General features: G+C 58.2%; 2 protein-coding genes across 3 annotated transcripts; both read left to right on the forward strand.

Moving 5' to 3' along the window:
- The first annotated feature begins 58 nt into the window (after positions 1–58).
- On the forward strand, positions 59–6,343 carry PXMP2 (peroxisomal membrane protein 2). Its single transcript, XM_036303504.1, has 5 exons — positions 59–325; positions 1,688–1,801; positions 3,254–3,416; positions 4,888–5,007; positions 6,043–6,343. The coding sequence occupies exons 1-5, from the start codon at positions 204–206 to the stop codon at positions 6,109–6,111; spliced, it is 588 nt and encodes a 195-aa protein (XP_036159397.1). The 5' UTR covers positions 59–203; the 3' UTR covers positions 6,112–6,343.
- A 1,112-nt stretch (positions 6,344–7,455) lies between these two features.
- On the forward strand, positions 7,456–13,505 carry PGAM5 (PGAM family member 5, mitochondrial serine/threonine protein phosphatase). Of its 2 annotated transcripts, none has more exons than XM_036303501.1 (6): positions 7,456–7,689; positions 9,686–9,864; positions 10,434–10,559; positions 10,636–10,724; positions 10,836–10,969; positions 12,507–13,505. In XM_036303501.1, exons 1-6 carry the CDS (start codon positions 7,499–7,501, stop codon positions 12,655–12,657), a joined length of 870 nt encoding a protein of 289 aa, XP_036159394.1. In that variant the 5' UTR covers positions 7,456–7,498; the 3' UTR covers positions 12,658–13,505. The 2 variants fall into 2 exon arrangements, with proteins under 2 accessions (XP_036159394.1, XP_036159395.1); XM_036303502.1 differs by having other exon boundaries at positions 10,839–10,969.
- The last annotated feature ends 88 nt before the right edge of the window (positions 13,506–13,593 follow it).

A 13,593-nucleotide genomic window follows, 5' to 3' on the forward strand; every position in this document is an offset into this window, starting at 1 on the left:
CGCAGGCGCGTCGACATCCAATCGCCGCCGGCGCCCGGAGGGAGGCGGCCGGTTAGGGACCCGAGGAAAAGTGCGCGGAGGCGCGCGCGGCGCAAGGCGGGCTCTGTGCGGGGCGGCGCTGCGGCCGCGGCTGGGCGGGGAGTGTCTGCCCGTCCCCGCGCCCGACGCCGAGCAGACCCGGGGCGGGCGCGGCGCGCGGAGGGATGGCGCCCGCGGCGTCCAGACTGCGGGCTGAGGCCGGGCTCGGGGCGCTGCCGCGGCGGGCGCTCGCCCAGTACCTGCGCGTCCTGCAGCTCTACCCGGTGCTCACCAAGGCGGCCACCAGGTCGGCGCGCGGCGGCCGGAGCCGGGTGGGGGGCGGCGGAGACCCTCTGAGTAGGCGCCTCCCGGGGGCTGAGTGAGAAAGGAGAAACCCCGAGTGTACGAGCTTCCAAAGGCCGGGAACCCACGGGAAGCTCGGCACCGGCGGTTCGGTGCAGTTGGCTCGCAACAGGGACTCGTAGGCACTGACGCTGGGCACCGGGAGCCGGGTTGAGGAAGCACCACGTCTGGGGGCCCGCAGACCGCCCCCGGGGCGGAGGGGCCCTCACCTGTCAGTTAGAGGGCGAGGTGGTCAGGTTGGTCCTGGCAGAGCTCCGTGCTTTAACTGGCAGTTCGGCCCTTAAACTTTTTATGGGACGACTTCCCGGCCACTGCCCTCATTTAACGAATTTTACAAGCCTGTTCCCTTTTATTGGCCCAGCCTTTCCTAAATATGCACAGCGTGCTTCCCGTGTGCGGGCATTAGACAGGTGGGTAGGGCCCTGGCCCTCATTGAGGTTGCATTTTAGCGAAGAACTAGACAAAAAGTAGATAAATACACAAAACGGGGAACTTATCCAAGGGGACATTTGAACAGAGGCCGGAATGAAGGGGTGCGGGGCAGAAGGGAAGCAAATGCGCTTTGGCAGCGGGCACAGCAGAGCAAAGGTCCTGAGGGAGGAGCAAGCTCGGGAGTGGGACGTCTGTGTGGCTGAACACCTGCCCGGTGAGCAGGGCGAGGATGAGCGAGGAGCAGCCAGGGGTCAGATCCCGGTCTCACCGCCCACCGTGAGACCTTCGGGTATTTCGGCTCAGAGAGCTTCTCAAAAGTCAGCGATAGACCAAGCTTTGGAGCCACCGGGCCTCTTTTTTCACGGACATTTTTATTGTGATAACCGTAGACTCACATGCAGTTACGAGGAACAACACAGAGATCCCGGTGCACTTGCCCAGTTCCCCCGTCGGTAACATCTGCAGAACTAATACACTCTCACAACCAGAACACTGGCGTGGGCACAGTCCCCAGGTCAGACTCGGACTCCCCCAGCCTTTCTTGTACCTGCCAAGTGTGTTTAGTTCCAGAGTTTTACCACATGTACAGGCTTTATCCACCAACGGAGTCCAAGTACAGGGACTTTCCCTCATAAGGATCCCTCCCGGCACCTACCTCCCACACGCGGTCACCTTTGCAGTTATGGTGTCACCAGCAGGACACTGACACTGGCACACCCGCCAAGTGGAGATCTTGCTGCTGCCTCCGCCCCTCGACACGGGCACCTTGCATGGCAGCTGCTTTGATGAGAACCGGTCTCCACCCATCCCCAGCCTGGCCTCACAGCAGCCCTCCTGCTGGTCCTCCTGTTTCTCACTCCCTGTCTGTCCACAGTGGCATTTTGTCAGCACTTGGGAACTTCCTGGCCCAGATGATTAAGAAGTGGAAAAAAGAAAACTGCTCTCAAAAGCTAGATGTCGGTGGGCCCCTCAGATATGCCATTTACGGGTGAGTTCCACCGCGGAGCCAAGCACAACAAAGCGAAGGTGCCCAGTTTCTGGAATGATCTAATTTGGAAAAATAATTTTAAAAAGCATTGAAGTAATCATGGGGGAAAATCAGAACAGGGGATAAGGTTAACTTATTTTCTAGTTTGATATGGTTACTTTTAATTTCATGGGTGGGAGTGGCCTCTCACTGAGCTGAGAACACTAAGAGCAGATAACTCCCCTGAACCTAGAGGCCAACCTCAAGACTCAAAGACCCATGAAAGCGGAAATCAGACTCAGGTACGGCCAGGTAGTTATTTTCATAGCATAAGCATCCAGAGAAGCATTCAGGTGACCTGAAAAATGTCTAGTTTCTGAACCACTTACTGAATTGCAGAAGCTCAGAGATTCAGGAGTTTTACCAGTTAAACCCACCCTGGGTTCTCTGGCCAAAAGGAGTGTTTGTACAGACAGATCACTTTGGAGCCTTTTGCAGCAAGTGATTTTTTTTTTCCAATTCAAAATTCACAAATACCATTTTTGTAAGTAGTTAACTTTACTCATCACATTTTTCCCATATGTATTTAAGCTGTAATTCCCCACCCCAGGGAGGGGAGAGTGTACCAGAACCACCTGGAAGGCCTCACCAACCAGTTTTCCATCCTCAAGGCTTCTGTTCTCCCACTGAGAACCCCTGCTCCAGGCCACTGGTCCTCAGGGTGAGAATGGACAACTGAGAACCACTTGCTTAAAGGCTTTCAGTGTCAGAAGTTGGAAGGTCCCCGAGTCCCTGCCCCTTTCTATTACTGAATTTTATGGAGCAGCAGGTCTTGTCCCAGATGCTGTGGCGGGGCCCAGTTCTCTGCACACCCTGGAAAGAGCAGCAGCAACGCAGGCAACAGGTGCACAGCCCCAGGGTTCACCCTGGCTGATTACCTGAAGGATTTGATGGAAAAACTCCAGGGGTGGGGTTGGGGGTGCATTTATTTATTGCTGAGCACCTCTGACTCAGGCCCTGCCGGGGCACTGCAGACACAGCAGTGAACAGACAGACACGGTCCTGCCCTGTGACGGTTTTACTTACTGGGGCAGAGAGAGGGCACTATACAACTAAACAAATGGGGTCAGGGCATGTGGTGATAAATGCTATGAAGAAAGCCACATGGGCCTGGAAGAGAGGGTGGCAAGGACAGCAGGGGGCTCTAGAGCCACCAGGAAAGAACTCTCCAAGCCAAGTGTTGAGAAGGAGCCGGCCACGTGAAGGTGGCAGGAACCCAAGGCAGGAACAAGTCTGGCCTGTTGGAAGCAAACAGGAACGCTGGAAGCAGATTCAAACAAAGTGCACTTTCCAGGACCATGGGTCTGTGTGGTCCGTGCGGAGAGAGGCCGGGTTTGGGACCTGGCGTTTGGGGGTGAGCCTAGCCCTGAGAAGGTGGTCCAGCTCCCCCTCCCCCTCCCCCTGTGGCCTCAGGTTCTTCTTCACCGGGCCGCTGAGCCACTTCTTCTACCTCTTCATGGAGCACTGGATCCCTCCCGAGGTGCCCTGGGCCGGGCTCAAGAGGCTGCTCCTGGACCGCCTGCTCTTCGCGCCCGCCTTCCTGCTGCTGTTCTTCCTCGTCATGAGCTTCCTGGAGGTTGGTCTCTGCTGCCGCTCCCCAGTGGGCAAGGGTTCTTAGCCTGGCATCGGGGTGGAACTTGGGGTCTGCGAACTTCTCCGACTCTCACATTGAAGGTTCACAGTTGCCTTGATCCACGTCGGAAGCAAAGCACAGCCGTGTTGGCAGTGCCTGTGGGTATGAGCGGAAACCACAGTCGGATGTCCCCGAGCCTGGGTTGTGCGCCCCACTCCTTGCGCCTGCGGTCAGGTCTGGTCCCTGAAGGTGTTAATAAAGCACGTCCTCTAGCCCGTCAGAGAACGTTCCCGAATACTTGGGTAGCTGTATTCAGTGTGGCTGTTCCCACAGTAGTCCTGTACATTTTATACGTCATCAGACATGATTCCGAAAAGGAGTCACGCAGACTGCGGAGGAGGCCCGGGGCCCAGGAGTTTCAGGCCTCAGTGATGTTGCAGAAGCCTGAGCTAACTTGGTACCCGAGAGCCTGGGTGCCCCGAGGAGGCCGACTTGAGCCCACCGCGCCAGGTCAGGTCCGCTCTAACGGGCCCTTCAACCCCTCCACCCGCGCTCTGCCAGTCTGCTGTGCCCAGAATGTGCCATGGTCTGCCTTGACATTTGTTCCAACCAATCACAGCAGGTAAAGGCTCCTCACTGAGGTTTTATTTTGAAACATCTCCAGTTTTTGTTACGAAGGAGAATTACCTTTGTTGTGTACCATGACCCTGGGGATAAGTAGGAAAGATGTTAAGACTTAGCTGTGATTGCTAGTAATTCCCTGATAGTTTGAAAAAGAAATGTTTGGGAAGTCCTTAGGACATCTGAGCCAGGAGGAAGCAAAAGGTGCCCACATTAGAGGCGAGGGTACAACGGCTGTTGCTCTTTTTATTTCCTTCCAAATACAAAGGGAGTATATAAAGTGTTATCAAAGTGCATAAAGTCCCGACACAGAAAGGGAATATGCAGGAGCACAGCGGACCACGAGCTCACACAATCACACACTCCAGCCGCCGCCGCCAGCGTGTTTCACCAGACACCCTGTCGCAGGTTCCACCACAGGCTGTCCCTTTTGTGTGGGTTCCTGGTTGGTTAACTCCTAGAACTGTCGTCTGGAAGGCCCTCCCGGCAGCGATGCAGGACCACAGCACCAGCTGCAATTACTGAGCACTGGCCTTGCCCCAACTGTACCTCCATTTCACGTCATTCTGGCCTTGCATCTGCCCCCCACCACCAGGTCAGCTCGGTGCGAGGGCAAGGACACGGGTCCCCACCGTGTGAGCAGCGCTCACTGCTCTGGTGGTTTCCCAAGTGGATGGTGAGCTGCTTACAGCTGCACTGCTCATTACCCACCCGTATGTGCTGCCATGTTTACACGGAACAAAGTCTACAGTGAAAAAACCCCACTGCATTAGGGTTTGGGGGTCCCCAGACCCCAGTGCCCCAATCTCAGCCTGAGGCAGTGTGGCTCACTCACCCCGTGTTTCCTTTCCAGGGCGGAGATGCCGCCGCTGGCGCTGCCAAGGTGAGGAGCGCATTCTGGCCGGCGCTGCAGATGAACTGGCGCGTCTGGACCCCAGTGCAGTTCATTAACGTCAACTACGTCCCCATACAGGTGAGGCTGCCTCACTGCCCAGGGCCCCAGGGCCCCAGCCTCCACCAGAGGCCCTTTCCCATCAGCCTTTCCCCCACCCTTGCAACAATCTTTGTTTTCTCGGGGTGACTGTTACTGGGGACCTCTGTCCACACCTTCTTTCCTCTGGGAGGGCCAGGGATGGGTAGGGCAGACTGAAGAGGGGTAAAGGGGTAAACTTGAGAACGTGAGCATGCAGACGACGGGGGCCACAGAGGCTGAAGACCTGCACGTGCACGGGCCTGGGGCTCGGAGAGGTGAGAGGCAGGGAGGGTCGAGGTTTTTCCCAAGAGTGAACCCAGGGAACAGGTAGGTAAGGACACCATGCACTCCACAAAGAAGACAGGATGGCTGAGGACATGGCTCTGTGGCTGTCAGAGGGCAGGCTGGAAAACGGAGTCTTTGAAAGTAGTAGGGACAGAATGCGGTGTGGCTGGAGTTCCATTTCAGGTGGCTGCAGGCGATGCTTAAGGGGCAGTGGTTTATTCAACAAATGTTTGTGGAGCACCTACTCTCTGCCCCGCTGCTCCAGACTTGGGATACAGTGGTTAACGAGATGGACCAGACTTTCGTCCATGGAGCTTACCTGCCGGATAGACTCACTGACTGGAGTTCAGGTGGCGTTTGCCTGTGAGATCACTGAGCAGGGCAATGGGCAGTGACAGCCTAGAGTGAAGAGCCGGTCAGGAGGGTGTCAGGACTGGATGAAGGCACCGTGTGATGGCCAGTCCTGGGGTAAGAGGCTGAGCCAGGACCTGAAGTTGTTGTTCGTGAAGGAGGGTGAGGGACAGTTACTCAGTGTTTTCCCTGCTGGCCTGTGTAACTAGTGAGGCAGGAACTGTCTTCCCCATTGCTCTCTGCTGGGGGTCTTGCCCAGTGCTCCCTACAAAGTAAAGGCCTGTAAGTGCAACAGTGCCGGCCGGACCTGCCAGTGAAGGAACTCGGCCCGAGGGGACTGGTGCCTGGTGGGTGTTGTCAGGGCCTTGCGCTCACTGGGGCCTGTGTTCTCTCTGGCAGTTCCGGGTGCTTTTTGCTAACCTGGTGGCTCTATTCTGGTACGCCTACCTGGCCTCCCTGGGGAAGTGAGGAGGATCTGGAGAGGCTACACCAGCACGGGGGAGTGCCACCTGCCCGGGTGAGACAGAAACGGCCGGGGCAGAACGAATCTGACTCCAGATCATGTGATCAATGCGCCCTAAAATGATGGAGAAACAGCAACCTCGAAAAAATACTAAGAATGATTTCACTTGTCACCTTAGACTGCATTAGGATCACAATAAACTATAATGTACCTTTTTCAAGGGTAATTTAAATTTCTCCTAATGACTGCTGTGGCTCTGGGGGCTTCTTACTTAAAAAAACAACGTGTGTGTGTGTGTGTATACTTCAGAAAAGAAGAGATGGGGAGAGAGAAACATCAATGATGAGAGAGAATCATTGACTGGCTGGGAATGGAGCCCCCAACCTGGGCATGTGCCCTGACCAGGAATCGAATCGTGACCTCCTGGTTCGTAGGTTGATGCTCAACCACTGAGCCACGCCAGCTGGGCCAGAGTGATTTTTTAAAATGTAACTCAGATCATGTCACTTCCCAACCTGAACACCTGCAAAGATGACCCAGGAACTTCCCTATGGGCGTGCGACCCCAGAGAACTGAGAGCAGGGACTGGAGGAGAGATCGGCCCACCCATGCCCACAGCAGCATTACAACGGCCAGGAGGTGGGAACAACCCGTGTCCGCGGACTGGTGAATGGAGAGGAAGATGTGGGCTCTCCATACAGCGGGACCGTGTTCGGTCTTAAAAAGGAAGGGAATTCAGCTCCTGCTACATCACGGATGAATCTTGAGGACATGATGCTGGGTGAGGGAAGCTGGTCCCCAAAGAACAAGGACTAGACGATTCCATTATACGCGGTCCCTCGCGTCAACCGCATAGAAACGGATGGCGGGAGCCAGGGCGCGCGCGGGAAACGCGGAGCGAGCGAGTGACGGGGACAGTGGGCGCCGGCAGGGTGTACATAGGGGACGGGGGTGTCGCTGCACAGCGCGAACGCGCCTGACGCCCTGGGCTGAGCTTGCACGTGGTTAGGACAGCAGCCCCCTGGGTGCCTGCTTTACAGTGAAGACAAAACAAGCGCCCAAGTTCTCATCTCCGGGGCCGCCTCCCCCGCCTCCTCTCCGCACCTGCAGTCCCGGAGCCCCGCGCTGTCCCGGCCGCGGGAACGCTCGCTCTCGAAGGCGGCAGCGACCTGCCCCCGGACTTCCCGCAGAAACTGGGGGGAACCACAGCACAGCCACTCACCTCTTGGCTGCGTTCCCGGCTGCCCCCGCGGCCAGTGCGCCCCGGGAGGCGGGACTTCCGGCTCGCGGCGTCGGCCCGCTCGCCGGGAGCTGACGTCGGCGGAAGCGTGAGCCTCGCCGCGCGCGGTCCGCGCCCATAAGCGCGTGCGCGGAGCGGCGGGACGGGCAGGCATGGCGTTCCGGCAGGCGCTGCAGCTGGCGGCCTGTGGCCTGGCGGGCGGCTCGGCCGCCGTGCTCTTCTCGGCCGTGGCGGTGGGGAAGCCCCGCGGGGGCGGGGACGCGGAGCCGCGCGTGGTCGAGCCGCCGGCGTGGGCGGGAGCCGCGCATCCCGGGCCCGGCGTCTGGAACCCCAACTGGGACAGGTGCGGGGCCGCGGGTGCAGGGGGGTGGCCGGGGGTGTAGAGTGGTGGCCGGGGGTGCAGGGGGGTGGCCGAGGGTGCAGGAAGGGAGCCGGGGTGCAGGGGGGTGGCCGGGGGTGCAGGAAGGGAGCCGAGGTGCAGGGGGGTGGCCGCGGGTGCAGGAGGGGGGCCGCGGGTGCAGGAGGGGGGCCGGGGATGCAGGGGGGGTGGCCGCGGGTGCAGGGTGGTGGCCGCGGGTGCAGGAAGGGAGCCGGGGGGGCCGCGGGTGGGTCCTCCCGGCCCCTGGCCGCTCCGCTCGGCCTGGTAAGCCGGTTCGACAGAGGGCGGCGTGCTCCGTGCGGGTCTCTGGCTGTGACGAGGGGCGAGCGCGGGAAGCGGGGACAGTGGTCATTTTGACCCAAGGGGTCGCCTTCAGTTCGGGGCAGAGGACCTCGCGACGGGCTGTCGCCGCGGTTTCCCTCCTGCGGCTCCGGCTCCGGCTCCGGCTCCGGCTCCGGGTCGGCGGTGGCTGTCGGACCCTCCTGACCGCCGGGAGGAGGGTGTGGGTGCCGAGGAGGGAGGACGCGCCGGGGCAGGACTCGCAGGCGCCTCCCGGGACCTTGGGTCGGTCCCTGGCCCCAGACACGTGCCCTTATCAGCACTTGAAAGGTGACTCCTGTGACCTGGAAACAATTCTTAGTCTCATTTAATGTTAATTTAAATTTTAAAACCAGAGCAGCGCAGATGCGTAAGTACTTAGTTGCCGGTAGTCCTTGTGACGCGCCGGATTGAATAAAGTGAGTTACTGCATGAAATCCCCGCCGCTCTTCCTGCTTCCACGCTGCCTGCTCGCAGGGTTGAAACTGCCCACGTCGCGGTGTTGTGTTTCTGGGGACAGACATTCCCAGGTCCCGATGGCACTTTGCTGGGCGAGGCTCTTAGCCTGGTCCTATCAGCACCTCGGTAGGGATTCTTTGTTGTAGCCTCTAACGTTTAAAAGGTAAACTTATTTGTGAATAGTTTTAGATTTTCAGGAAGTTGGCCCAGATGACAGTTCCTGTGTGCTCCGCACCTAATTTCTCTTCTCTTTTTTAGACATCAGTGTAGGCTCCCGAACGTCTCAGGCCTTTGTAAGGAAGCAGGTTCACTCGGAGGTTGAAGCCTAGATTCATGGGCGGGGGGGACCGTCCGTGCTGGAAAGTTCTACGTCTGCAGCCTCTTCCTTCCCTTGCTGCCCCCTGGCACTTCCTGTCTGCCTGCAGCTCCCAGGTGTCTTTGACTCAGCCCCAGCTCCCACCCACCTGCCATGACAGCTTGGTTGCTACGGGCACCGAGGGTTCCCTGCCCAGGCAGAGCCCCAGAATCACCACTGGGGCCCCAGAACTCACTCCAGCCGAGTGTTATTGTCCTGGCCTTGCCAGTGTCACTGATGTTGTTTCTATCGAGCCACCGGACACACCTGCCATCACCTGTCACTTCTCAGTGGCTTTGCTGTGTCCTAGCCCCTTCCACCAGGTCCCAGCATTCGGAATGCCGTCCATCTGGGCCATGATCGTGGGAACCTGTCCTCATCGTCCCATGTGCTGCTGGGCATTTAAACTGTGCTTAGCGTGACTGGGGAAGTGGAGTTTCAACTTTATTTCATTTTCTTTGTTTTGAGTGAAGTAGCCACAGGGCTAGTGGCTACTGTTGGGCAGCACAGCTCCAGACTCGGCCTCCCCTTCAGCGGGCTGTGGCCGCCCTCCCAAAGCCGCTCCTTCCCATCACCTGCTTCCTTTCTCCGTCACTGGTCACCTGCTGGTCCCAGTCTGTCCCTGCAGAACAAGCTGCAGAAGGGCTTTGTGTGTCTGTTTTGCTCCCTGTCTGGTTGCCCACAGTAGGCCTGGCACCCGGCTCTGGGGTGGATGAGGGCATTGGCTCCTGTGCTCTCCCCGGACAGCAAGACCATCTTGTCAGAAGTTCTCCAGGGTGGCAGGCGAGGCGGGTCACAAGGACATGCTGTCTCCTGTTTCAACGTTAGGCGAGAACCGCTCTCCCTGGTCAACCTTCGGAAGAGGCACTCGGGCTCTGGAGACGAGGACTTGGCGTCCAGGATCGACAACTACAAAGCCAAGGCCACGCGGCACATCTTCCTCATCAGGCACTCCCAGTACCACACGGACGCCCCCCGGGAAAAGGACCGCACCCTGACACCCCTGGGTATGTGGGAGGCTGAGCGGCCTCCCTGAGCCTGTTGGCCCAGATTCGAGCATTGTCGTTGTCAGCAATTCTCAGCCTCTGACACAAGGCCGGCTTTGAAAACATCCTCAACTTCAAATGTTGCAAAGATATTGTGGGTGTGGTTCCAGGCCATGGCAGTAAAGCTGGTTGTAATTTTTTTGCTGGTGGAGGGTCTTACCTTCAATTTGTAAAAAGAGCAAGGTCTGTGCAGCACAAGAAAATGAGGTTGCCCGTGCAGTGGGTGTTGCCGCAGGCAGCGACACCCATGTTCGCGTCTGTGGGGCTCACATAGCCAGTGGGGTCACAGCCTTCGAGCCTCAGTCTTTGGACAAAGTTGAGAGAGATTGGTGTGAGGGACTCGGAGACAGTAGGCAGGGCCCACCCAGATGTTAGCAACCCTCTACCTTCCTCATTGTTTAATGGTTTTTTTTCTGCCTGGGACTGAAGGTCACTAGATCGACTCATTGTTACTTGGTAAGGACAGAAGCGTTGGTGGGGTACACAGGAGGGACTCCAGCCGCATGTAATTCTCATGTTTCACCTTCAAGGTCGTGAACAGGCTGAGCTCACTGGTCTCCGACTTGCAAGCTTGGGGTTGAAGTTTAACAAAATCGTCCATTCCTCCATGACCCGCGCAGTAGAAACCACCGACATCATCAGCAAACACCTGCCAGGTGAGTGTGGCCGTCCCGGTCCCTTGGCAGCTTGAAGGGACACCCGGGGTCTCCGCTGATCCCTGCTGCTCTCCAGGTGTCTCCACGGTCAGCACTGACCTGCTGAGGGAAGGCGCCCCCATCGAGCCTGACCCGCCCGTGTCTCACTGGAAGCCGGAAGCTGTGGTAAAACGCCCGAGGACGGTGGTCTCCCTTCCCTTGCTGCCCCCTGGCTCTCCCTCCTCCCTCCACTCGGGCTGGCAGCCTCCAGGCTTAGGTGCCTCTCTCTGCCCCCAGCAGTATTATGAAGACGGAGCCAGGATCGAGGCCGCCTTCCGGAACTACATCCACCGGGCAGATGTCAAGCAGCAGGAGGACAGTTACGAGATCTTCATATGCCATGCCAACGTCATCCGCTACATCGTGTGCAGGTGAGGCGCCCTCCGCTGGCCTGCCTCGGGCCTTCCCACTGTCCTGGAGGCCGCGTGTCTGGAGTTTCTCGTGATCGTGTGTTTGGGCAGCAGATAGCCTAGGTCCTGTCCTGGGTGGTGTGAGCGTGGCCCTGAGTGAAGGCACCATTCCGTATGTGCTGCGCCTGTCCCTGCACAGTTGTGTCTCCCCTCGGTGGCGACGTGCCCACATCCTGTTTCCTCGCCTCGGGTTCACACCGACCGAGTCCCCTGCTGCACGGCTGGTGTGTGCCGCGATCTGTCCTCGTTACCATAGTTCTGCAGGAGCCAGTCTTTGCCTCCCTTTGCTTGTATCAGGTGGGCTCTGGGGCCTTTATTTTGTGCTGAGTCGCACCCACCTCCTTAGTCACCTTGCTGCTCCGCTGCTATGGCGCCAGTCAGGGAACTCCTTCCCCGGCTTCGGTGCCCGTCCTTCCTGGCTGCACAGAAAGTCCCAGGACCCTGGTGACGTGGCCCCTGAGCAGCAGCCGGTGTCAGTGCCTGGAGGTGGGGCAGCCAGCTGGGTGCTGTGTATAGAAAATAACTGAGGAACCCTCCCCTTCCCCCCAAATCCATTAGAAAGTGTCAGGCACTCCCATCGCTGAGGGGCTGCCCTCAGGACAAGTCCAGCAGCGGCAGGACAGGACGCACTTCAGCCAGCTGCCCAGGGCCTCCGCTCGCCCTGCCTGACCCTGGGCCTGTGGCCTGGGCGACCGGCGGCCCCAGTGAGGCCCAGGGGTTCAGCTCACTCAGGCTCCCAGCCAGACCCATGCTCTGGGGATGAGGGGCACCTGGGCTCCACGCCCTTCACTCCAGTGCTCTGGGGGCCCAGCCCCGGCACCTGTGCTCAGTGCACGTTGTTCCCGGGGCTGTGCTGCTTGCTGCTCTGGGCACCTGAGGGCAAGCCGCCTGGGGGCTGCTGTGCTGTGCTGTGTGGACAGAGCGTTATTCACATCCTGGGACAGGTTGGCCTAAGCAGTCACTGCTGGGTGACCCCCATGCTGCAACGGCACCAGGAGTGCCTGGGGCTTGGGGTAGGGGTGACCTGTGAACTAAAGGGCCAGAAAGAGCCAACGCGTCTCCATGGTGACTGAGGGCAGACGCTGAGGACAGCGAAGGCCACACGGAGACTTTATGGAGCAGGAAGGTTATTCTTTTAAGTTGACAGAACTCGGTGGCTGCCGGGACAGGGTAAGCCGGGGCCATGCTACTCGTCCCCAAGCTCTGGGCACGGAGGATGCCTGGTGCCCCAATAAGACTGGGCTTTTTTGTAAATACTAACCATGCCTAATGGAGAGCAGGGAAAGGCTCCGTGGCTGGGGGCTGTCCCTGCCCGCCCCTCTCAATGGAAACAAATCGTGTGCACTTAGAGGAAACCAGTGTGTTTCTGACTCATGTGCAGGTCACGACATGTGTGATGCAATCCCATAAATGCTGTCACTCAGCCCAGCGCCTGGTCTGCAGGGGTGGCTAGAGCTCGGCGATCCTTGCAGCACATTCTCCCCCCTCCTCTCCCCAGGGCACTGCAGTTCCCTCCAGAAGGCTGGCTCCGCCTCTCCCTCAACAATGGCAGCATCACCCACCTGGTGGTCCGGCCTGACGGCTGTGTGGCACTCAGGGCCCTCGGGGACACAGGGTTCATGCCTCCAGACAAGATCTCCCGCTCCTGAGCCCCGCTCTCCTCACCCGTGCCCGGCTCTGGCATGGGAGCCGCCAAGAACACGGGCGAGACCGTGCCTCCGTCCACTCCACAGGCTGCGCTGGGTCACCTCATTTCTCTAGGACCAGGCGGAGGCAGGGTGAGGTGTCTCAACCGCCGCGTCATTCTGGCCCAGGATGGAAAGGGGAACGTGCTGGTCCTTTGGCGAGGTTTCCTGCCCTAGTCTCACCCCAGGAGCCTGTGGGGCGAAGGCCTCCTCACAGGTGTCACCGTGGGGACCACAGCACCTGCGGCGGCCACACGACCCCTTGAGGCACTCAGCAAAGCCCACCGGCACCAGGGACTTGGCGAGCCCAGCATTCCCATCCATAACTTATTTCGCTTTGTACATTCTTCACATTCTTAAACCCTTTCGTCACTTTGTCAAATAAAGATTTTTCCATCTGGTTCTTGGGTTGAGAACCAATGTCTCACTCCACAGTCTTGCATCCCTGATGCTGTTGGGTGTGAACACACCTGTGTTATTAGGCCTCTGGACACAGGAGCACCTGGGCAGGTGAGAGGGGATGCCACCTGCTGGTTTCACAGGAGAGGGGCCAGGTGGGGATAGCCAGAAGGGTCCTGTTTAAGTAAAATAGCTAGCTGACAGCTCATTCTGTTTGCCTCTGGCTGTTAAACTTTCATGCTTACGGATTAAAATATTTGAACAATGATGTGTCCATCCCAAATATTTACAAAAATGGTGTAATTTCTATGAAGTGGTTATGAACATTTTCTGCAGTGCAACTAAATCGGATGTCTGATCCATGTCTGTCAACTTTGGAAATAACTACAAAATAAAACTTTATTTTACTGGTTTTCAAAGTGCTAATTGTGAATGTTTTAAAGAAGCTTGACAAAGGCAGCCCACACTGGCTGACACCCAGGAATGAGGCTTTGCTGGGCA

The sequence above is a fragment of the Myotis myotis genome, unplaced genomic scaffold (genome assembly GCF_014108235.1).
Source record: "Myotis myotis isolate mMyoMyo1 unplaced genomic scaffold, mMyoMyo1.p scaffold_m19_p_37, whole genome shotgun sequence".
Lineage (NCBI taxonomy): Eukaryota > Metazoa > Chordata > Mammalia > Chiroptera > Vespertilionidae > Myotis > Myotis myotis.